We start from the raw sequence: 24,370 nt of genomic DNA, 5'->3' as shown, positions 1-24,370 counted from the left end.
CAGGGGGTGGGCGGGTAATAAGTCATCATAATATGATACAACAAACCCCATTCTGGAGAGAGATTGAGAAACGTAGAACACGTTTTCAACGCTTTCACTTGTCGACGCTCTCCGTGGTCCCGAACAGATGGCTTAATCAGATAGCGTGCTTCTTCTCACAACACAGTCGCTGTCCGTAGTCCTGAATTGACGCTCAACGAAAACCACCACCCCGGCTTTAAACCGTAACATATTTTCTGACATTGGCGTATCCAATCTTCGGCATCCTCAGTATTTAATTGCCAATAAAGAGTTGGTTCGTAGTCATGACTTCATTCATGTTTTAAAGATTGCTGAATCCGTAGCCTACAAAGTGTGAGGTTGCCAGTACCCCTAAAACTAGGCCTGCTGGTTACAGTCTGGGAAGCTTTTTTTAACGTAAATTTAACAAAGTCTATTATGTTATTCTTTGAGTCACATTCTCTTGTATAGGCTATGCCTCGTATTCTAACATTTGCAACTGTGGCGTTGTCAGTTAAGACAAGACTAAATTCCATCACTGGTTTACCAGTTAGACTTGTCGCTGGTTTATGAGTAAAACATGTACAGAAGTCAGTGTAGCGTTTAGCTGTCGAGACAGACATGGTGTGACCCTAGACGACCATTTTAAAAATGAAGCAAAATGAATTTTCCTTCAGCCTTACCAAGAGGCATCACCAACACAACGTGCACAAGTGCGTAATGGGCTGGTAGGGCGTCGTGCGCTTCAAGTGTACAGGATCGATGTGGAGCACCATTCAGAAGTAGGGGGATACATACCGATAGACTGGAGAGACGTGTGCTGTCATTTCACCGCTTTAACAGTGTTGAGTGAGAGAAGATAAAGTGTGCAGAGATAGAGATCGTAGCACCTCCCACGTCATATCTTTGGTATCAGGAGCTTCAGCGAGAGAGAGAGAGAAATAGAAAGAGACAGAGAGAGAGACCGCTGTGGTTGTGGAAATTGGACGACATGAGCTCGAGACTACATGAATCGTGAAAAATGCAGTAAGACGCTTTCGGCGTTCGACTTTCATCCGTCTCGACCGACACACAAACGAAACTATTCTTTAAGTTCAGGTATGAATATGCATTTTACCCTTTGGTTTTCTGTTCGACAGTGTTGATATTTGGTAGCATTACGATTTGCTACCTTCTGCCACTATTGGCCGTTGTGCGCACGCTATTCCTGGCATGACAAAAATGGGACAACGGATCGCCTTGATACCAAATATATGTATGTATATGTATTGCTATCCGTTAAATATTGTTCCATTGTTTAACGAAAAAGCTGTCCATGTTCATCGACATAGGACACAGTCGTGTGTATTTTCCTAAATACATGATGAATAGAGGCAAAATAGCAGGGTGTTCGAAATTTTCCTTGCTTTGAGGTGTGTGTGTGGGGGGGACGGGACGGGGCGGGGGGACGGGGACGGGGACGGGGACGGCGATGCGACTGTGAAATGATGGCACCCCAGCGAGATGGCGATCTTCTGGTATTTATGAATGAAACGAGTAGAGTAGGCTATAGGCTGTAATGGCGTTGCGTATCCTGTGGTCCTACAACACACCATGTAATTTAACTCATAACCTCCCCCCCCCCCCCTCCCCCCTCCCACTCCGAGCCCATCCACTGCAAAACTGCTATGGGCACACATTACATCAATTTTACACGCCTTCATTAGGCTGCGTACTCCGTAATGACGCCAGCATGACGCATAGCCTCTGACTCGTGCTCTAAACCTCATAGATAATCCCTCCCTGCCATCCGGTTCCATCGGGAAACACTGTTTGCCCTGATTGCGGTTTGATGTGTGGTTTTCTAAGCGTGAGGGGGATGGGGGATTCGGGGGCGGGGGTCAAGACAAAAGGAGGGGCAGGAATAAGTGGGTTGTGTGACTAGGTGTGTGCGTGTGAGATAGAGAGACAGAGAGAGTAGGTGTGACTGTATGGATGCTGCTGTTTGTTCAAAGAGGGGATGGGGAAGGAGAGGATTGGGGAAAGGGAGCTATGTGATGGGAGATGGTAATTCCATGATTAGGCTTTGAAGAGTGGAGAATAGTGAGACAGGGAGAGAGAGAGAGAGACAGAGAGAGAGACAGAGATAGAGAGAGAGAGAGAGAGAGAGAGAGAGAGAGAGAGAGAGAGAGAGAGAGAGAGAGAGAGAGAGAGAGAGAGAGAGAAAGAGAGGGGATGCCTGACAGTAAAGCCTGTGTGTGTTGGGAAGAGGGATGGTAGGGGAAGGCAGTGGGGAGGGGGGGGAGGGGGAGGTGTGTGTGGGTCGTGTGTGGGTGAGTGTTTCAGCGTTTGTGTGAGTAAGAGGATGTGTCAGTGTGTCCCCACGTTCCTGTTTTATAACAATAGTTTACAGGACTACGGTCTGAGGAAAAGATTCATTTGTCAGTGTGAATGACATCGAGGAGTAGGTGGATTAGGACGAGGAGGGTGACAAAGAAGAGGAGAAGGTGATGGAGGTGGAGGATGTGGAGGTGGAGGAAGAGAAGGAAAATGATTATGATGATGACAATGAACACACACTCAGGGGTGGGAGTGTTAGTCCTGCTAGTTCTGGGTGGGGTGTCAGGTAGTTCTGGGTGGGGTGTCAGCTAGTTCTGGGTGTGTTAGTCCAGCTAGTTCTGGGTGGGGTGTCAGCTAGTTCTGGGTGGGGTTTGTAAGTGCTGGTGGTTTGCCAGCTGGCTTGCCTATTCTCTGCCCTGACAGTCTGATAGAGGTATGGATGGAGAGATGGAGGAAGGTGAAAAGGAAGGAGGGATAAAGGGAGGGGTAAGGTATAACACGGTTAGGGGTAAACAAAGTAACAGAGGGATTAAAGGATGGAGAGTAGGATAGAGTGAGAGAGGGGTAGAAGGATGAAAGGAGGGAGAGATAGGATTCCTATTGCACCTAATTCTTTCCCTTCAACGACTTCCAGAAATAGAGCAGGAAAACAAAACACACGTCACTCACCTGGTAGAAGACTGTATCTACACTCATGGAGCAAATCCTTTTTAAGGCATTTGTCTGGTGTGGTCTGTTCTACAGGTTGAGTGTGTAAAGCTGTGGTATACAGGCTCATATTCCCATATGTTTTTGAATTTGACAACACAGTCCACTCGGTACAACGTCTCTGTAATTGGAAACCCACATGGGGTTTGAGCAGTTGGTCCTTTGGGAGGTTTGTTGACAACCTTTTGGACATTCTCGTGCCTCTCTGTTTCTCTCTTGTCTGTTCGTATGTTTGTCTTTTGTGTGTTTCGCTGTCTCTTACCTGTCTGCCTGCCTCTTGCCTAATCTATCTGCTTCTTGCCTGTTTATATGTTCACCTCTCATCTCTGATGGTCACCTGAACCCTAGTTTAATGAGAAGAGACCAAGCAGCACAGGATTTTAGATTTATTGTGGGTGGTGTGGGGCACCACAGATCCGATTAGAGGGAATTTACATTACATTTAGTAATTTAGCAGAGGCTCTTATCCAGAGCGACTTACAGTAAGTACAGGGACATTCTCACCGAGGCAAGTAGGGTGAAGTGCCTTGCCCAAGGACACAACATAATTTTGCACGCCCGGGAATCGAACCAACAACCTTCTGATTAATAGCCCGACTCCCTAACCACTCAGCCATCTGACCCCAATTAGAATCCTTAAGGACCCCTACCACCATTGGTAGCAGTGCTGGATGTCAAGTCTGTTCCAATTCCATTCATTCAGAATTAAATCTACAATATGATTTCTATGATCCAAGTTAAGCGAAATGTTTGGAATGCCTCTGCTTAAGATTGATGGAAAATGTTGTTGTGCATCACTTTTTTTCCTTCCTTCCGATTTTTGCATTGTTGTAAATGAGACTCCCTCCCTGAATAGACAAAAGTAAAATTCACGTCTGCCTTCTGCGTCTAGTACAGCATGTTATGATTAGCACCCTGGAATAGATGTTGCAGTTCTATGTGTTGGTTGTATGTGCATTTGAGGCCTCTGTTGTAGTGTATTCCATGTATATTAAGAGCTGTGTGTAATGTCTTACGGAGGCTGCTGGTAAGCTAGGTCCTGGGAATTGGGTCAATGCAGAGCAGTCCAGGAGCATAGAGGAGGTTAAGCTCAATGATTAGCCAGTAAGCCTAGACCAGAGAGCTGCAATCTCTTACAAACACACACACATCACTGCCACATGCAGACACACATGCATGCATACACACAAATGGATCCACACACTTTTGCATGTTCCCATACACGCACACACAAGCAGTGCACACATACTAACAGATACCTAGAGTCTACAAATGCATGTTCTGTTTCCCCCCCCCCTCCAATCTCCAACCCCTCATTCTCTCTCTCGCTCTCTCGCTCTCTCTGTCACTATTTCCTGCAGATGTACAGAATTGAAAATGGCCGAGCTCATGTGTGCACACAGAGCGTCAGTTGACACTGGTGTGACTGTCTGTTAGTCTGTAAACCCATTTGAGTCTGACAGGCATCACCTCAAATCTCACTGTCATTTAAACTCATAGGGATGTTCAAGAACATCACTAAATAGTCTAGAACAACCCCAGACCCTCAACTACCATACATTACTCCTTATAGTTTTCATCCAACAAGCAGAATAACCAGAAACTCAAACGGATGCCAACTGGCTGCCAATTGTTTTGGTCCATCAATGACAGAAACACTGGAATGAATCATTAGCTCTAAGCTGCTTCTCTAAGATGGTCAAGGGCTGCCAAGACATGAGTGGAGTGGAGGGGACAGGAGGGGAGGGGAGTGGGGGGTCCAGAAGAGAGGAGCTTCTTCTGTGCCAAAGTTATTTCCTAATGGAGTTTGGCGGGGCTGGTACAGATGCATTTATACCGTTAATTCATTAAGGAGCAGCAGCTCGCCAATTTCAGGGATGAAGGGAGCGGAAAGTGTGAGACGACTCCTTTTTGGGAGGATAGTCATCAACCTCTGTGCCCTAGTCAAGAACCAGTCGAGGCTGTAAAGTTTGTCTGAGTCTATGGGTGTGATTGAAATGAAGCAAAGAGGATTATAAAGGAAGTAAGGCTTGTCCAAAAGTATTTTGAGATGTGTGGTGTCCAGGGAATGGATGTATGGCATGCAGACAGACAGACAAAGATGCAGATTGGCATGCAGGCAGGCAGGGTCTTGCTCAAAACCACAATCTGCTGTGTGTGTGTGTGTGTGTTTGTGTGTGTGTGTGTGTGCATCTGCGATTTTGCAGTCACATCCAACTGTGTTCACACAGTGCACATAAAACAGGAAGTCCCTCACTTTTTGAGCATCAGTAATGTGTCTCTGCTGTGTCTCTCCAGGAAGTAGCTGAACTGACATCTTATTAAGGGTATTAGAGAGCCCTTTATAATGAGTTTAGTTCCAGATCTAATGAATAATACACATACATACATGCTGCACACACACACAAGTACACAAACACATTCACATGTTTACACTACACACATGTGGATGCACACACATAATTACAAACACATGAATGAACACACACATACAAACACTCACAAACAGAAACATACCTACACAGACACACACACTGCAGAGTAGGCAGGTTGGTCAGAAACATACATAAAGATGAGTTGCAGCAGAGCAACAAGTGAGCCTTTGTTTCCACCTCAGGTGGGAAGCAAGAGTTTGAGTCCTCGCAGACAGTCTGGATGTCTGTCAGAACATGACAAACAGATGGACCAAACCTAATGGACCACTCTCTCTTTTCTCCCTCTGTCTTCCTCATTCCCCTTTCTCCTTCTGTCCAGGTGTAATATTGTCTGCAGCCTGAAGGGGGCAGAATGCCAGAGCAGAGTAATGATTACCGCGTGGTGGTGTTCGGGGCGGGGGGAGTGGGGAAGAGCTCCTTGGTGCTGCGCTTCGTCAAGGGCACCTTTAGGGACACCTATATCCCCACCGTGGAGGACACCTACAGGCAAGTGATAAGCTGTGACAAGAGCGTGTGCACCCTTCAGATCACAGACACCACCGGGAGCCACCAGTTCCCTGCCATGCAGCGCCTGTCCATCTCCAAAGCCACGCCTTCATCCTGGTCTACTCCATTACAAGCAAACAGTCACTGGAGGAACTCAAGCCCATCTACCAACAGGTGAGTGTGTGTGTGTGTGTCAAAGTATTTGTGATTCCTCTCATTAAAATCGTCTCTGATCTGTTCTAGTATACTTAATTCTGCTCTATTCGACTCTACACTGTTTCTGATATACTATGTTTTACTCTACACCACTCTGTTTTTAATCTACCCTAATCTGTTATACTATCCTCCATTTTACTCTGTTTTACTTAGTTTTACTCTACACAGTTTTACTCAACACTGTTTTACTGTACTCTGTTTTACTGTACTCTGTTTTACTCTACTCTGTTTTACTCTACTCTGTTTTACTCTAGTATTTTTTGTCCTGTGCAGGTACTGGCTATCAAGGGGAACGTGGAGGCCATTCCCATCATGCTGGTTGGCAACAAGAGTGATGAGACCCAGCGGGAGGTGGAGACCAAGGACGGGGAGGCGCAGGCCACTCAGTGGAAATGTGCCTTCATGGAGACCTCAGCCAAGACCAACCACAATGTCACTGAGCTCTTCCAGGAGCTCCTTAACCTGGATAAGAAGAGGAACATGAGCCTCAACATCGACGGCAAGCGCTCTGGGAAGCAGTCCCGCGCAGAGAGACTGAAGGGCAAGTGTAGTGTGATGTAGAGAGGAGGGGCAGAGAGGGGAGGAAAAACGGATGAAGGGACGGAAGAGGAAGGAGGAAGGGATGGGAAAGCGAGAGGCGAAAAAAGAAAGGGTGAAGATGGAGCTCTTCATAGCCAGCCCCTCTAATCTTATAACCAGGACTAAAGTCCTTTCAACCTACTAATTTACCCTAATGTTGTGGATGTAGTGAATATATAGCTTTGAATTCAGAGGGTTGCCTGTACAAGACTGGAACCAACTCACAGCCCTGCTAAATTCCATCCAACACCAGAACCCCAGCACCAGGAGTCCCGGACCCCACTGGTGAGATGTGGTGGTGTTGTCCTTATGGACTCTACCACAGAATTCACAAATTATATCTAATACCTATACACTGGAGCTGGATGAGGGTGCCCTTAGGCACTGGCCCAGGTCAGTCTGGCTTTCTTCTACAGGTGTTAACGCTTAGGGTCTGGGTCGGTCAGCTGATCTCAGATCCTTGCGCAGAGGCCAACTTCATACCCAAGCTCTTTCACCTCTATCCCCCCGCCACCCCCCCCCCACCCTCATGTAGGGTAGAGATAGATCTTAACTGTCCCCCAACTAACGTTATTAAAACCTGGAGACCAGCTGTCAACATGGTATACTGTTGACAGAACTGGGAAGCAGTTCTATAACAGTTCTGGAGAATCAGAGGACTGGTGGACTGTATGGCTGCTGGATGAATCCGTTGTTGTGTCATCAACAGAACCTTGTGGAGGATGGAATCTGGTTGAACATTCTGGTGCAAGGAATGCAAGAGTAAATAAACGTTGTTATGAGATAGACTGGGAAAGATTATTAATCAGTTGAAAGTGGACTGGGATGATGCAGATTAGTAAATTGGTAATGTCAGTTTGCTTTGACCCTGTATTTAAAAAAAAAATTTTTTTATTTTGTAGAATGGATTTCCTGTGGCCTTTCGTTTCTTTGTGAATTATTTTGGAAAGCTTTTAAAACCTCTTAGAATTTGAATCCAACAAGCACAGAGACTATGGAGCTGTGGAGCAGAAGGTTTTCAGGGGTGACCAGAGCTAGACCTCTTGCAAATAAGTACTCCTGTTCCCATGTCTATCTGATCAAACTCTCATTGTACTGTACGTCACAAGGCTTAGAGAGGTATTGCCAGGGAATAGTGTATTAACTAACACACACACACACACACACAGATGGTTTGGTGTTACACAACCACAGCCACACAAAAATATCTGAATGCCCTCAGACCCACCAGAGAGACATGCCTACGATCCCTCATGTTGCACTCTCTGAACAAAGAGAATGAATATTTCTCTTTGAACAGACTACAGCTGTTCTGGGAGATCCAAAGTATAGGTAGTTAGTCTAGGCTCTGGAATATAGAAGCACAACAAAATGTAACACATATACATATCTATATGTGTTTGTTATTGTTTTGTACCTTTTTCTTCTGTTGATCTAATCTCGTGGGATTCACATCTTGCTTGACCAAAGGTGGAGAAGGATTAATGGCAACTAGAGATGTTGATGTTGTAAGTTGCAGTGTGTTAACTTGTGCCTACGTTCAAGCAGTGCCGGCCCTTCCTATAGGCGACATAGGCAGCCGCCTAGGGTGGCATGAAGAGGGGGGCAGCAATTTCCCAAACCTTGCCTAGGGAACCAAATGTGCTAGGACCGGCACTGCGTTCAAGGCACAATGAGGCTGTGGAAGAGTAACCGGGCATCGTAATGTGATAGACAGATCAGACGAGTGAAAACAGATGTGTCTAGCTGTGTCTGCGCTTACACACTCCCAGAATGCATAAGAGGAAAGGAAATTATCTATCTCTTTGGTTAGTTTTTTCTCAATCTGAATGGGGTCTTTTTCATATCATCAAGTACATTCCATTTCTGACCCTGAAAAGCACAACATTCATCCTTGTTAAACTCATAGTTAAGGAACCATGCTGTATTATGTTATTAATACTATTACTTTGAAGTCAATCAATCACAGCATCTTCATCTAGTGACAAAATGCAGGCTCTCACTGTTGGAGCCTTGGTGACAAGAGTATGCTGTGTGTGACTATGGAAGTGTCGGTGTGTGAGTATGGATTATGTTGTGTGTGTCTGAATCTGGAGTGTACTGTGTGTGTGTGTGTGTATGTAAGTGTAGTTTGTGTGAGTATGGAGTATGTTGTGCATGAGTAAGGAGTGTACTATGTCTATGAGTGTACTGTGTGAGTATGGAGTATGCTGTTTGTGAGTATGAATTATGCTGTGTGTGAGTAAGGAGTGTACTGTGTGTAAGTATGGATTGTACTTTGTGTTTATATGGATGCCCCTGCCTCCCACTCTCTGTCTCATCCAGTTTGTCAGGGGAGGATTTTTTTTACATCTGTGGGTTAGCCTGCGTGTACATGTGCGCATTGTTTGTGTTTGTGTGTGTTTCTATGCGATTTCATGAAGTGTCTGTCAGATATCTGAAGCTTCCCCGTGGAGATTACCCACACATTCTGCATGAGTCATACTGCTCAGACTCTTAGACACACACATGCACCAACACACACAGACACAAGCACGCCAACACACACCAATATGAGCATGAAGACCAAGCAGACTGGCGGATCATCTCACTCCCCCCTTCCATTTACACACACTCATGCGTAAAGACGATACAAAATCTGAGGCATAGCAACAGGGTGTCCAGTTGTCTCTGTGCAGAGTGCGTCAGACCTGTGTGTCTGCAGAATCGTCATTCAACACACCTCCTCTCTCTCTCTCTCTCTCTCTCTCTCTCTCTCTCTCTCTCTCTCTCTCTCTCTCTCTCTCTCTCTCTGTCTCTGCTCCACAGTGTCCATCCCTCTGTTGTGACAGCCTCATTGGTGTGTTACTGTACTTACCTTGAGTACCTCTGGGACCCAGGACTTGAGCTCCTCTTCATTTAGTACTTCTACTAGACTCCACCCAGGACTGAATCCCCTTTTCCTTTAGTACCTCCACTAGACTCCACCCAGGACTCGAGCCCCTTTCCCTTCAGGAGATCAGTCTACGTTGCCCTTTAGTTATGTTCCGCTAGGACACTGTTTTCTTTTTTTCTGATCGGGTCTGGTTCTGACATTGGGATTGAGCCCCGATCTGTTTCATCTGTAGATATCTGTAAATAACGTTCAGAGGACCCAAGGACAGGAGAGACCGAGGATGAAGATGAGGATTCTGAGGTACACACACAACAAAATCTCAGTTCTATCTCTTTCCATTGGCTGAACATTGTCTAGTCCAATCAGAGCTTGTATAGAATATGAGTGTCATTGAGTGTTTCTTTGAACACTTGTACAGATCACAGAAGGACCAATGCTTACTAGGGCCCCTTAAACTCAACTCTGTTCTCCCCAGAAAGGTATTACAGACGTAAACGTTAATAGCTCATTTTAGGATTGGTACAAGAGAGAAAGCACATTGTCCAATTGTTTGATATCAAATCAAGCAACTAACAGGGTACTGGTCACGTTGCTGAGGAGGGTTTATGGGAAGTGTATTTTGTCGGTAGTAAAGTCAAGAACTACAACACAGCCACACTGCGACACACCCAGGCAGTAAGTAGAACAGGAGTGATTAGAATGACAGTGGTTCTCCGTTTCAAATGTTTTCCATCAGCCCAGGTCTAGCAGGTAAGAAAGCTGACATCTTTAAGTTCTGGCCCAGTCACACCTCTGGCCCGGAACAGGAACTACCCAGTGTTTTAGATCTACAGGAATCTGGTGTTATTGTAACCGAGTTGAATTGGGTAACTCACTCCTTAGTATAAATATTGCTTACTAGTGTCATTGAATTGCTAGATTTCCGGTGGTGTAGCTGGCATAAGAAGTGTTTGTGAAAGGTGAACATTGCGAGCATGAGTTAGAAGACCCTAGCTATGTCCCTGGTGAAGGAGGAAGCGATACTGATGAGTGATTTAACTGTACCTGTGACATGAGCTCATCTAGTACCAGGCAAGAGCAGCCTCCTTGTGTTTTCAATGGAATACATTGAAAAGGAAAGCATATCCCATGTTGCTCAAACTTGTCTAGTCCCTTTAGATCTGTGGATGATGTTTCTGGACCGGGCCTCTGTGGGGTCTCTAGAATTCTGGGTAATGTAGTTGAGTATTATCCTACATCTCTGACCCCTCATCCCTGCATGGTCCCTATTGGTGTTCCAGCCAGCATGAGAACAAGGACACAAACTGTGAATCATCTTTGTATTTTTAATGACTCTTCAGCATTAATGGCTTTGGTTTATTGCTTTTGTTTTTTGTAAAAAAAAAACTTATGTTGCAACTTTTTTTTTAACCTTATTCTAATGTATAGATAATTATTCTAGCAATAGTCTTCCTATTAAGATATACTGTGCTGACGCATCCTCTGACAAACTGAAAATATCATATATATAAATAGATAACAATAATCAAATCTGCAAAATGATTTTCCTAATAAAAATGTGAATTGAAAAATGGCTGGGTTGTGTCTTTTGTTTGTTTTTGTTTTTAAATGTAGCCGAGATAGTTATGAAACTTCTGTGATTTGACCGCCTGCCTGAACCATGAAAGCATGGGCTTTGGTTCGGTTGGCTTATGCAGACATTTGCTGGATGGACCTGGATGATTCAAAACCCTATCAGTCTTCTGTATCTTTAATCCTCTGTACACTGGTCCAAGAGATATACAGCAGACCAGCACTCCATTTTGACACTGAGAGACATATTATTGTCTCATTTACAGTATTCCTGTGTGAAAAGATTCCCCTCTAATTTTTCAGCCGCCCAGACACCCACCCACCCTCCCTCTCTATCTTCTCTCTTTTTCTATTTTCTTCACTCTGCCTCTCTCTTTAGTTAACATTTGCTTGGGAATTCTGCACCCAGCGTGGTTGCTATGGAGACACCGTGACGGCTGTTGCATCACCGCATGGTGTGACCCTGGTGAAGAGAGTGACGTGTTACGACAAGCTGTATGTGTGGAGGCGTACACAAGTATGTGTAGGTGTGTATGTATTGTCTACTGAGAGAGAGCCCTAGGGATAGCATCCCTCTGTTAGCTTGTGTTTGAGGTAGTGCTCTACTCTAATGACAAACACATACACACTTCACCCTCTCTCAAGATCTAGCTAATCACCGTCTGTCGACATTTAATTTGGTGTTTAAAAAGTAAGAGTCTTAAAAACAAACACTCTTATTCTTTACATGCACAAAGTAATTATGTGGAATTTACCGGACAATAGATAAGCACACACAATACAGGCAAGCACACACATGCAGACACACACACACACCAAAGTGAAGAAAGTACAGGAAGAGAGGGAGTCACCCAGAGTCATGAGGTTCCACTAAATGTTCTGAGTTCTTGGAAGCTAAAATGTGATTAAGGATCGCAATACCCAGACTATGTGTAATGCCAGGTTCTAGTGTAGTCTTCATTCAGACTGAGTGATGCAGTTCCTTCAAACCAGATGTCACAGAACAAGTGGAAGAGAGAGTGAGGGAAGAAGTCGAAGAGAGATGGAAAAGGACAGAGAGCGTGAGAGAGAGAGAGACTTCAAAGGAAAAGTTTTATAGGCATCAGCATAATTTCACGCTGCAGAGGAAATTAGGCCAATGCGGTAAATGCTCTCTCTCTTTCTATAAATAGTACTCATGTGGTTGTCAGTGACTGTGCTGAGGGTCCATAATACCAAAGAAACACTGTTTGAGAAACCTGGTACAGTAGACCTGGATAGTGTGTACATGGATGTTAATGTATGTTAATTAATGGGTATGTGTGAGTGTGTTTATGCATGCCTGTGTATGTGTGTGTGTATGTAAATATGTTTATGCATGTGTGTGTACATGAATGTTGTATCTCATCTATATTAGTGATTGTAAGGTAAACCTACGGTGGCCCTGAAGTGCAAAACACACACACTAATACGAGTACATCCCCCAAATGAAAACACTCCCCCCAAATATGAGTCAACTCCCCCAAAAAAGGATGACTTGCTCACCTCCCCCCGAAGAAAAAGACATGTTCCCCCAAATGGGAAACAACATTACATTAACTCAAAACCGAAAGGGTAGGTACAACACTTTTGTCGCTGATTGGATGCACAGTAAGTAACAGGAAATAAGAAATTGATCGACAGAAGTACGACATGCAATAATGCAGAGTTACGTGCACCGGGACAGTTGTTTGGCTATCGAAGCATGTAGCAAGTACTTATGCAAAAGTATAAATTGCGTGTTAAACGTAAAGATCGCCAAACAACTATTAGAGCTTTTTACACTTTTTACGTTTGCTGTGTACAAGAAGTGTGCAATACAATGCACTATACAAACCCTTGCTTAACCCATTATATGTACAGTTCAGGGCCATAAGTTTGATATCAGCTTAGGCAGGGACATCAATAGTCAATGCGAGTGCATGGAATTTTTTCACAATAATATGAGCACCAAAAAAAAGATTAATGTAATATAATACCTTGGACTCATGTTGTTATTGTGTTTAAGTCAAAATGCACGCTTTCTCCACTGGTTGGGCACTCAGAGAGCACTGCATTATGTTTTATCCACTGAAAGGGCACCCCAGAAGGGACTTTTACTTAAAGAATTCACACATAGGGGCACCCTAGAAGAGACTTTATCACACTGGGATACCGTACAGGACCCTTTATCATTAATCTAACACAGGGGCATCCAAGAGGGCACTTTTGAGTCCACCACTGGTTGCCTTCTATCCGTTTGAATTAGTCTGGCCATTCCCCTCTGACGTCTGCCATTGACACAGCATTTTCGCCCAGAAGACTGCTACTCACTGGGGCATTCTCTGTAAATCCTATAGGGATGATTGTGCGCAGGGGCGCCGTAAAAGAGGGGAAGATGAGGACAATTCTAAGGGCCCTGGTAATAGGGGGCCCATCACAACCCCATATTGTTCTGTATGATTTTGGTATTTAAATGTCCTGGCCTTAGATTGTCTCTTATTGGGTGTGCTCAAGCCTTCGGCGAGAGCACAACATTTGTTCTCTCACATATATATTTATTATTAGGTTCCTCCGGTAGGAGGGAACCTATTGTTATTGTTGGTATTCTTATTATTATTTTTCTTCTCCTTGCGCCCCAATATCTCAAAAAGTCCCTGGTCATAAATTTTCTAATTTGGCACATTGATACTACATCCAAGTGGGTACCCCCACACCAAATATGGGCCACATCGGACCATAGGGGGCGCCACAGGCCACGCCCAAAAGTCCGATTTTCAAAGTGATGGCATTTCCACCCCATTGCTCCAATTCTTCTGAAACTTGGTGTGCATGCCTCATTTTTCATGAGGAACAAAAAAGCCTCAAGGACCCATAAGGTCCGCCATGATGGATTTTCCTGTATTGTGATAATTTGGGAAAACCTTCAAAATTCCTCTTCTCTTGAACCAAAGGTGAAATTGACTTGAAATTTTGTACAGATATGTATCATTGACGTATTTAAAAACTTTACTTAAGGCAATTGAATCAAGTACAAAATGGCTGAAATGGGTGTATTTATGTAAATGTACACATTGCCTCAATATGTTTGTGTCACTAAATCAAATGTATTTTTGAAGGATGGTTCAAACTTAATAGGCTTTAAGGTGAGATGCCCCTGAAGTACCATGCAAAGTTTCACTTTGATATGTCGAAATATGACTGAATTACAGATGTTTGAACTTCGACCAAATCTGACAATGCTCGCCATTGGAGAAACAGCTTTTTTTATTATCCAGTTTTGTGTAATCCATGTCTGGGAATGGCTCAATTGGCTGGTAAGCAAATGGTTGTAGGTTCAAAACCAGTCAGAAGCATAGTTTTTAATTTTTTATTCTGGCAAAACGGTTTCTAGTCTTCCGATCAATCCTCCGGTTGTAAAAACATAGCAATGTGTTTATTTGAGCCCATCACAACACTCTGATCATCTGTTTAGCGAGACTGTGTAAACCATTGCAAAACAAGCCAGGTTCACCACAGTAGCTAGCTACTTGTAGTCTACGCATGGTAGAGATAACTCTAATGGTTTTCTCTAATGAAGTCAATTGATTGTTCAGGTGGATCCCTTGCCTGTTGCACAAATTCATTTCAGTAACCTAAGCCAGGACACATTCCCACTGATGCTAGGCATGATTTAAAATTCCCTTCCATGACAAGTTATGGCACTCCAAACAACCTGTTAAAAAAAAACGATGAGAAAGTTATTCTTTACAGCAGCAACCCAGTCATCCCGTTTTTATAGGAAATGTACAAGCAGTTTCAACTTAGGCTGAATCTAACAACACTTACCACAGGAGAAACAGCTTACTTTTTTATACAGTAACTGAACATGACAATATTCAACACTGAGAATAGGGCTGGGATGGTGACCTGTAAAGTATAAGGTTGTAGGTTGGAATCCAGCCATAGTCTTTTGGCCTGTCATAATTGTGATTATCTGTTTAGTTCAACAGGATGACATCTTTCTGAAGTACCACAAACAATTTCACCTTGGTATGTCAAAATATGATTGAATTAAAGCTGTTTCAACGTTGGCTGAATCTAACAACGCTTACCACAGGAGAAACAGCTTACTTTTTTATACAGTAACTGAACATGACAATATTCAACACTGAGAATAGCTCAATGGGCTGGCATGGTGACCTGTAAAGTATAAGGTAGTTGGTTGGAATCCAGCCATTATCTTTTGGCCTGTCATAATTTTGATTATATGTTTAGTTAAACAGGATGACATCATTCTGAAATACGATGCAGAATTTCATGCAGTTTCACCTTGAAATGTCAACCGTTTCTTAACCTTTGTCCAAAAGCTGACCAAAGCTAATACTCTGCCCTTTCTATTCGTACAATCTCAACAGTTGGTGTGTAGCAGAGAGGATAGAGAGACTGACTTGTAACCTTATGCTCATGAGTTCAAATCCCCATTCAGCCTGTTGTTGGCCAAACATGAAGTAGTTTTGCTCCCTTGTTGTCCAACTCTCGATCTTCTGCAGTGTACATGTTTAAAATATTTTGCCATTTTGCGGAGGAACCCGCATTGCTGCTTGCAGATATATTTGTGAGAATGCTGTTAACCCTTTGACGCGTACGAACACACCGGTGTGTTGAGTCCTGGCTGGTCCCTGGAGCGTACCAACACACCGGTGTGTTGGAACGCGTCCTTTAGAATGTCCAGTTTGGCTTATTACGTAACAATAAACTCTTCAGCATTAGCCTACGCGTATGTTATAAACATGAATCTCAATTTACTGTATATTTTGAGAAAGTTTATCTTTATTATCCATAAGAAAACGTTCAAACAATTTAGTTTAGCTAATGTTAGCTAACAGCTAACCAAAAATAACTCACGCTTTACTCACGCCACCTAGTAAACCATAATATTATCCGTTTTCCTTGACTTGGCTATCGCTTTCAACAGATTTTACTATTGTACAACCAACCAGAGATCGAAATAATAGATATACGTTCACAAATATGCATCTAAAACATCTGACATTCGTCTGTCTTTCGTCTCGTTTTGAGCTACTAGAGGCCATCTTTGATTTTTTTGTCTTCCGGCAACAAATATGACCCTTGATGATGTACCCCTTGACCCCGTACACCTCAGTATTTTCTCGTGAGAAGATTAGGTCATCTCGTTGACCATTTGACACCCACAATGCAGAGTACTGATCAAAACAAAAAACATGGCAGCCTACATTATCGTCATTAGCCAAGTTAGCTTCTCGAAAGCTACACTACGATAATATATCATATCAATTCACTGTGGATTCACCTGTGTGAATATTTAAAAATCGGAACAGTAATGACAGTACTAAGTTATTTTAATAAATATTTTAATAAGTTAAAAAGCCCACACCAACACGTTTCTTAATTTTTAACACGTATCCTTTTACTCATTTCAGGTAGCTAATTACATGTCCAGGAAAGGGTACAATCTCGTCATTGTCACGTTACATATCAATGAATATCATTAGCACACAGCTATAAAAAATATCACATAAAAATTATTTAAAACCTTGACACTGTGTAGGGGTAGGCAAAGCTTCCGTCAACATATCGGCAAAAAGGTACAGCATGTTTGAGTTGTGTGATGTACTGGCTATGTTTAGGACATGATCCTTTACACAGGATCCACTATGGACATCCAGGATCATGAAGGGCTTGGGATTTCTGGATCTGTTGTCATGACAAGTCAACTGGTATTTATTGTCATCATATACTTACAGTACACAATGAAACAAAACAACATTCTTCCAGGACCTAGACATAACCTAGACAACTACAACAACTGTGTGGAATTAGGTCAATAAAATTGGTCCAATAAGACAAGATGACATTTGTGACCAATTTCTCAAAACACCAAGAAGTGGGGATACTGTGAATGTAAACAAGTAAGCTAGTGCAAGGGAAACTGAATGTAAACATAACATACTAATACCATAATACATGGACATCAGTTATTGAGGTAGCAGCAATATGCAAAAATATTGAGTTTGATGATGTACAGGAGCGTGTGGGGTGCATGGGTTTGTCCACAATGCGTGTGGGTTTGGGGATGCAGCATTTGGTATAGATGTTTGTGAGGGAGGGCAGAGAGATCCTGACTATCTTCTCAGCTGTCCTCACTGTCCTCTGCGGGCCGTGATGCAGCTCCTTGGGATGCTCTCTACAGTCCCTCTATGCAATGTGGTGATGGTGTGGGATGGGAGATGGGCTTTCAGCCTTTGCAAAAAAATAAACATGCTGCTGGTACATCAAGGAATTAGGTGTTTGACAGTCTCGTTGATGTTCAGCAAGGAATGGTCACTTTGTGCTGACCGTACTTGCTCGACACCTGAGAGAAGGCCATGTACTATACATGGACAATTTGTACAGCAGTGCTGTCATGTTCTGTTTCTTGGAACGGGGCCTGTGCAGGCCAACATTCACCTGTAAAATTATAGGGAGATGTTCAAGATATAGAAAACGGTCAACAGCAGGCAATCAAGTGGTATGACAAGTGGTGCGTTTCATTACCCTATGAAACATTACAGTCATACATTGCCGTCTTGTCATTTCAATAGGTTGTTAGATTGAATAAGCATAAAGTCTGGTTTATTCTACATGTCGTCCATCAACTAGCCCTAGCCCAGATTTTCCAAACAAATTACACTTGCCTCTCATTTTTGCTTGAACTGTGGCCTGACAATAAATGAGGAATACATTTTCTATCAACACGGAAATTAATGACAGTAGATGGTAGCAAGAGATCACAAAACATAGCCATCAATATAGAATGGATGTCTGAATTATTGTGTTTGCTTTAATTTGACTAAACATGGCAAGTTAGTAATCGCTAGTTACCTGAATAATACCCTTTACTACGAGCTAGCTAGTAAAAACATCAGATAGTGAAAAACAACCACAGGTCATGCTTTCGTCTCAATATCATGCCACAGGTATGTGTATATTTTGTGGGTATAAATAATCTACTCACCAGAAAAGTTTCCCAGATAAAGAAGCCAACCAAAAAGGTTTGAAGGTATCCAAGCAGCATGAGCTTGCTTGATCGCCTTTCGCCGAGGTGTGTGGGAGTCATGTTCCAGTCTCGCCTATAGCTCAATTTGGTTGACGATCAACAGTTGCTGCTAATTTACTTGGCTATGTTACGTAGTTTGTGTAGTAGGATTAAAACAAAGTAATGCAAGTGCATCTAGTCAGTCTAGCGTATTACTAGGATTGTAATGTATCGTTTTGTTTTCGTTTAGCTGGCTTCCATCCAGTAACTTATTTTGTGAACACTGGCTGCGTTGCCAACTCAGAAGGTTTACGAGATGGAAGCCAGCTAGAGAAAACAAAACGATGAATAGAAATCAAATTAGACTGACTGGATGTATCCAAATTATTTTGTATTCGTTATAATCCGACCACACAAACAACGTCTATTGTTTTTCAACTTCTTAGTTCTTCCGCCGTTTTTTGGCCTTTAACTCGTTCTGCATACTTTAACCGATTCCTACAACTTTTGTATCAAAACGTTCAGCTCCTTCAGGAGATGATGGCTATGACTTTTGGTATTTCTCACTTTTATACTTTTTAAGACATTAAGGTTTTTGTGCAAATTATTCTCCCATTAAAAGTAATGGTAAATCCTTTCAAATCATTAAAAAGCTTCCTCCTCTTTCAAACGTAACTACTTCAGCTTACTTTCAGCTAGAGACACCATTCAACCTTTAAAATGTTCACAAGACATTCAGCTATTCCCAAATGATTCAGCTTTTTCAAATGTTCAGCCAATTTTGAATTATGACAGTTTGAAATACATTAAAATGTTTGCTCCTTCTTGATTTTTATGAATGAGCAGCAAGCAGAGGCACACTCTTTTTCTGATATTCAACTAATTTGTCAAACAAATTCCTCTAACGTTCATATAGTTTAACTTACAGAAACAAGTTATACCTTAAAATGTAGGAAAAATTGTCCTCTTTCAGTCAATGTAACTACTAAAGAGCTCACATTTACATATTTTCAGCTATGAGCCTTGAAGCGAGAGCAGCCTTTCAAATTCTCTCACTAACTTCAATGGAGAGGTGAGTAAAATCAGTCAGAGAAAGCAAGAAGGAACAAGATTTTGAAACTGCCGATAGCGTCGTATTTCTGACCGCACAGACATATAAAGGACATCTCTGGTTTCGGCAGAGTCTTGGGTCTCGGAAAATATCCTTATATTTTGGATTGGACGTATAGTTTTGCGTCTAGGTCAACTTGTTTGAGGTGTGGATGCTAGGTAAATGTTCGTTTTTCTCTCTGCCTAGCTCGTTAGCTATCACAGCTGCGCCATCACCGTGGCAACCAAACAAACAAGCACCAGGAAAGCAAAAGGAACACGTTTTTGAAACTGCAGGTAGAGTCGTATTTCTGACTGCACAGACATATAAAGAATATCTCTGGTTTCGGCAGAGTCTTGGGTCTCGGAAAATATCCTTATATTTTGGATTGGACGTACAGTTTTGCGCCTAGGTTAACTTGTTTGAGGTGTGGATTCTAGCTACATTTCTCTTATTCTCTGCCCTCAGCGCGTTAGCAATCATAGCTGCACCATCACCGTAAAGACAGACACGCACTACTCAGTCTCTCAAACAGGTGATTGGTACGTTTACTTGACCATGAGAAACACGATTACTAGCAATTGTCGGTTTATGCCAATAATACGATTACTCCGTTTACATGTGTAATTAGTTATGCGATTACTCAATAAACACGTCTACATGATTCTTTTTTATTAATCGTTGTATGCTCCACGGACAAAACTTGCACCATCATACTTCTGCAACAAAGTGTCGCCGTGTCTTCCTGTATCGGCCCTACTGCTGTATGTTTCATTCCATCAACACATTGAATCCAACTAAGAAAGCCGACTAAACGCATAGGCTACATCTGCTACTGCTAATACTATCCCAACTATAATTTAATCTGTTAAAACGATAATATTCTTGTTACGACTAGCTAGCCTACTTCTTCTTCTGTTTAACAGTTCAGCTTTCAGCTTCTCCCACATTGTAGGCTATTTTAGCTCTTAGCGTTGTTAATATGATGCAGTTCAGCTTCCACACTGCCTCTTTTGTGTGACTCACACATTTTTATTCCCAAATGATTCAGCTTTTTCAAATATTCAGCCAATTTTGAATAATGACAGTTTGAAATACATTAAAATGTTTGCTCCTTGATTTTTATGAATGAGCAGCCAGCAGAGTGCTCTTTTTCTGATATTCAACTAATTTGTCAAACAAATTCCTCTAACGTTCATATAGTTTAACTTACAGAAACAAGTTATACCTTAAAATGTAGGAAAAATTGTCCTCTTTCAGCCAATGTAACTACTAAAGAGCTCACATTTACAGATTTTCAGCTATGAGCCTTGAAGCGAGAGCAGCCTTTCAAATTCTCTCACTAACTTCAATGGAGAGGTGAGTAAAATCAGTCAGAGAAAGCAAGAAGGAACAAGATTTTGAAACTGCCGATAGAGTCGTATTTCTGACCGCACAGACATATAAAGGACATCTCTGGTTTCGGCAGAGTCTTGGGTCTCGGAAAATATCCTTATATTTTGGATTGGACGTATAGTTTTGCGTCTAGGTCAACTTGTTTGAGGTGTGGATGCTAGGTAAATGTTCGTTTTTCTCTCTGCCTAGCTCGTTAGCTATCACAGCTGCGCCATCACCGTGGCAACCAAACAAACAAGCACCAGGAAAGCAAAAGGAACACGTTTTTGAAACTGCAGGTAGAGTCATATTTCTGACTGCACAGACATATAAAGAATATTTCTGGTTTCGGCAGAGTCTTGGGTCTCGGAAAATATCCTTATATTTTGGATTGGACGTACAGTTTTGCGTCTAGGTTATCTTGTTTGAGGTGTGGATTCTAGCTACATTTCTCTTATTCTCTGCCCTCAGCGCGTAGGCAATCATAGCTGCACCATCACCGTAACGACAGACACGCACCACTCAGTCTCTCACACAGGTGATTGGTACGTTTACTTGACCATGAGAAACACGATTACTAGCAATTGTCGGTTTATGCCAATAATACGATTACTCCGTTTACATGTGTAATTAGTTATGCGATTACTCAATAAACGCGTCTACATGATTCTTTTTTATTAATCGTTGTATGCTCCACGGACAAAACTTGCACCATCATCCTTCTGCAACAAAGTGTCGCCGTGTCTTCCTGTATCGGCCCTACTGCTGTATGTTTCATTCCATCAACACATTGAATCCTACTAAGAAAGCCGAGTAAACGCACTCAATGGTAGGCTACATCTGCTACTGCTATTACTATCCCAACTATAATTGAATCTGTTAAAACGATAATATTCTTGTTACGACTAGCTAGCCTACTTCTTCTTCTGTTTAACAGTTCAGCTTTCAGCTTCTCCCACATTGTAGGCTATTTTAGCTCTTAGCTTTGTTAAGATGATGCAGTTGAGCTTCCACACTGCCTCTTTTGTGTGACTCACACATTTTTGAAATTCATTTCAGCTTGCGGGTATTTTCTCATTTCTCACTTTTATACTTTTTAAAATATTAAGGTTTTTGTGCAAATTATTCTCCCTTTAAAAGTAATGGTAAATCCTTTCAAATCATTGTTGGAATGCTGCTCCAGTCCCTTTCAAAAATACCTTTCGGTTGCTTTGAAGCTTCAGCTTATAACTTTCTACTAAATTTTCACTATTTTCAGCTTTTTTAGCATGGTCAGCTATCCCCATTCAGGTTTTCAGCATTCTCACTGCTGTTTCGCAGGAACAGCCGTTTCTAGTTATTATATCAACTTCTTAGTTCTTCCGCCGTTTTTTGGCCTTTAACTCGTTCTGCATACTTTAACCGATTCCTACAACTTTTGTATCAAAACGTTCAGCTCCTTCAGGAGATGATGGCTATGACTTTTGGTATTTCTCACTTTATACTTTTTAAGACATTAAGGTTTTTGTGCAAATTATTCTCCCATTAAAAGTAATGGTAAACCCTTTCAAATCATTAAAAAGCTTCCTCCTCTTTAAAACGTAACTACTTCAGCTTACTTTCAGCTAGAGACACCATTCAACCTTTAAAATGTTCACAAGACATTCAGCTATTCCCAAATGATTCAGCTTTTTCAAATATTCAGCCAATTTTGAATAATGACAGTTTGAAATACATTAAAATGTTTGCTCCTTGATTTTTATGAATGAGCAGCCAGCAGAGTGCTCTTTTTCTGATATTCAACTAATTTGTCAAACAAATTCCTCTAACGTTCATATAGTTTAACTTACAGAAACAAGTTATACCTTAAAATGTAGGAAAAATTGTCCTCTTTCAGCCAATGTAACTACTAAAGAGCTCACATTTACAGATTTTCAGCTATGAGCCTTGAAGCAAGAGCAGCCTTTCAAATTCTCTCACTAACTTCAATGGAGAGGTGAGTAAAATCAGTCAGAGAAAGCAAGAACGAACAAGATTTTGAAACTGCCGATAGAGTCGTATTTCTGACCGCACAGACATATAAAGGACATCTCTGGTTTCGGCAGAGTCTTGGGTCTCGGAAAATATCCTTGTATTTTGGATTGGACGTATAGTTTTGCGTCTAGGTCAACTTGTTTGAGGTGTGGATGCTAGGTACATGTTCGTTTTTCTCTCTGCCTAGCTCCTTAGCTATCACAGCTGCGCCATCACCGTGGCAACCAAACAAACAAGCACCAGGAAAGCAAAAGGAACACGTTTTTGAAACTGCAGGTAGAGTCGTATTTCTGACTGCACAGACATATAAAGAATATCTCTGGTTTCGGCAGAGTCTTGGGTCTCGGAAAATATCCTTATATTTTGGATTGGACGTACAGTTTTGCGTCTAGGTTATCTTGTTTGAGGTGTGGATTCTAGCTACATTTCTCTTATTCTCTGCCCTCAGCGCGTAGGCAATCATAGCTGCACCATCACCGTAACGACAGACACGCACCACTCAGTCTCTCACACAGGTGATTGGTACGTTTACTTGACCATGAGAAACACGATTACAAGCAATTGTCGGTTTATGCCAATAATACGATTACTCCGTTTACATGTGTAATTAGTTATGCAATTACTCAATAAACGCGTCTACATGATTCTTTTTTATTAATCGTTGTATGCTCCACGGACAAAACTTGCACCATCATCCTTCTGCAACAAAGTGTCGCCGTGTCTTCCTGTATCGGCTCTACTGCTGTATGTTTCATTCCATCAACACATTGAATCCTACTAAGAAAGCCGAGTAAACGCACTCAATGGTAGGCTACATCTGCTACTGCTATTACTATCCCAACTATAATTTCAGCTGTTAAAACGATAATATTCTTGTTCCGACTAGCTAGCCTACTTCTTCTGTTTAACAGTTCAGCTTTCAGCTTCTCCCGCATTGTAGGCTATTTTAGCTCTTAGCTTTGTTAAGATGATGCAGATGATGCAGTTCAGCTTCCACACTGCCTCTTTTGTGTCACTCACACATTTTTGAAATTCATTTCAGCTTGCGGGTATTTTCTCATTTCTTACTTTCATACTTTTTAAAATATTAAGGTTTTTGTGCAAATTATTCTCTTTTTAAAGGTAATGGTAAATCCTTTCAAATCATTGTTGGAATGCTGCTCCAGCCCCTTTCAAAAATACCTTCACTATTTTCACTATTTTCAGCTTTTTTAGCATGGTCAGCTATCCCCATTCAGGTTTTCAGCATTCTCACTGCTGTTTCGCAGGAACAGCCGTTTCTAGTTATTATTATATCAACTTCTTAGTTCTTCCGCCGTTTTTTGGCCTTTAACTCGTTCTGCATACTTTCACCGATTCCTACAATTTAGGTATCAAAACGTTCAGCTCCTTCAGGAGATGATGGCTATGACTTTTGGTATTTCTCACTTTTATACTTTTTAAGACATTAAGGTTTTTGTGCAAATTATTCTCCCATTAAAAGTAATGGTAAATCCTTTCAAATCATTAAAAAGCTTCCTCCTCTTTCAAACGTAACTACTTCAGCTTACTTTCAGCTAGAGACACCATTCAACCTTTAAAATGTTCACAAGACATTCAGCTATTCCCAAATGATTCAGCTTTTTCAAATGTTCAGCCAATTTTGAATTATGACAGTTTGAAATACA

The 24,370-nt window shown here is 42.0% G+C and overlaps 2 protein-coding genes across 2 annotated transcripts in view; one reads left to right on the top strand and one right to left on the bottom strand.

The window, feature by feature from the left end:
• The window catches only part of yju2 (YJU2 splicing factor homolog), a 351,236-nt gene that overhangs the window by 62,760 nt on the left and 264,106 nt on the right, over positions 1-24,370 (bottom strand). The gene's annotated exons all lie outside the window — the stretch shown is intronic.
• On the top strand, positions 753-11,189 carry diras1b (DIRAS family, GTP-binding RAS-like 1b). Its single transcript, XM_062468985.1, is given in 4 exon segments — positions 753-1,098; positions 5,782-6,046; positions 6,049-6,122; positions 6,438-11,189. Coding segments are annotated over 3 exon segments (594 nt in total). The 5' UTR covers positions 753-1,098; positions 5,782-5,814; the 3' UTR covers positions 6,726-11,189.

This window comes from Osmerus eperlanus, chromosome 9 (genome assembly GCF_963692335.1).
Source record: "Osmerus eperlanus chromosome 9, fOsmEpe2.1, whole genome shotgun sequence".
NCBI classification, from domain to species: domain Eukaryota; kingdom Metazoa; phylum Chordata; class Actinopteri; order Osmeriformes; family Osmeridae; genus Osmerus; species Osmerus eperlanus.
The sequence above is the reverse complement of the archived record's forward strand: the minus strand, read 5'-3'. Positions and strand labels throughout refer to the sequence as shown.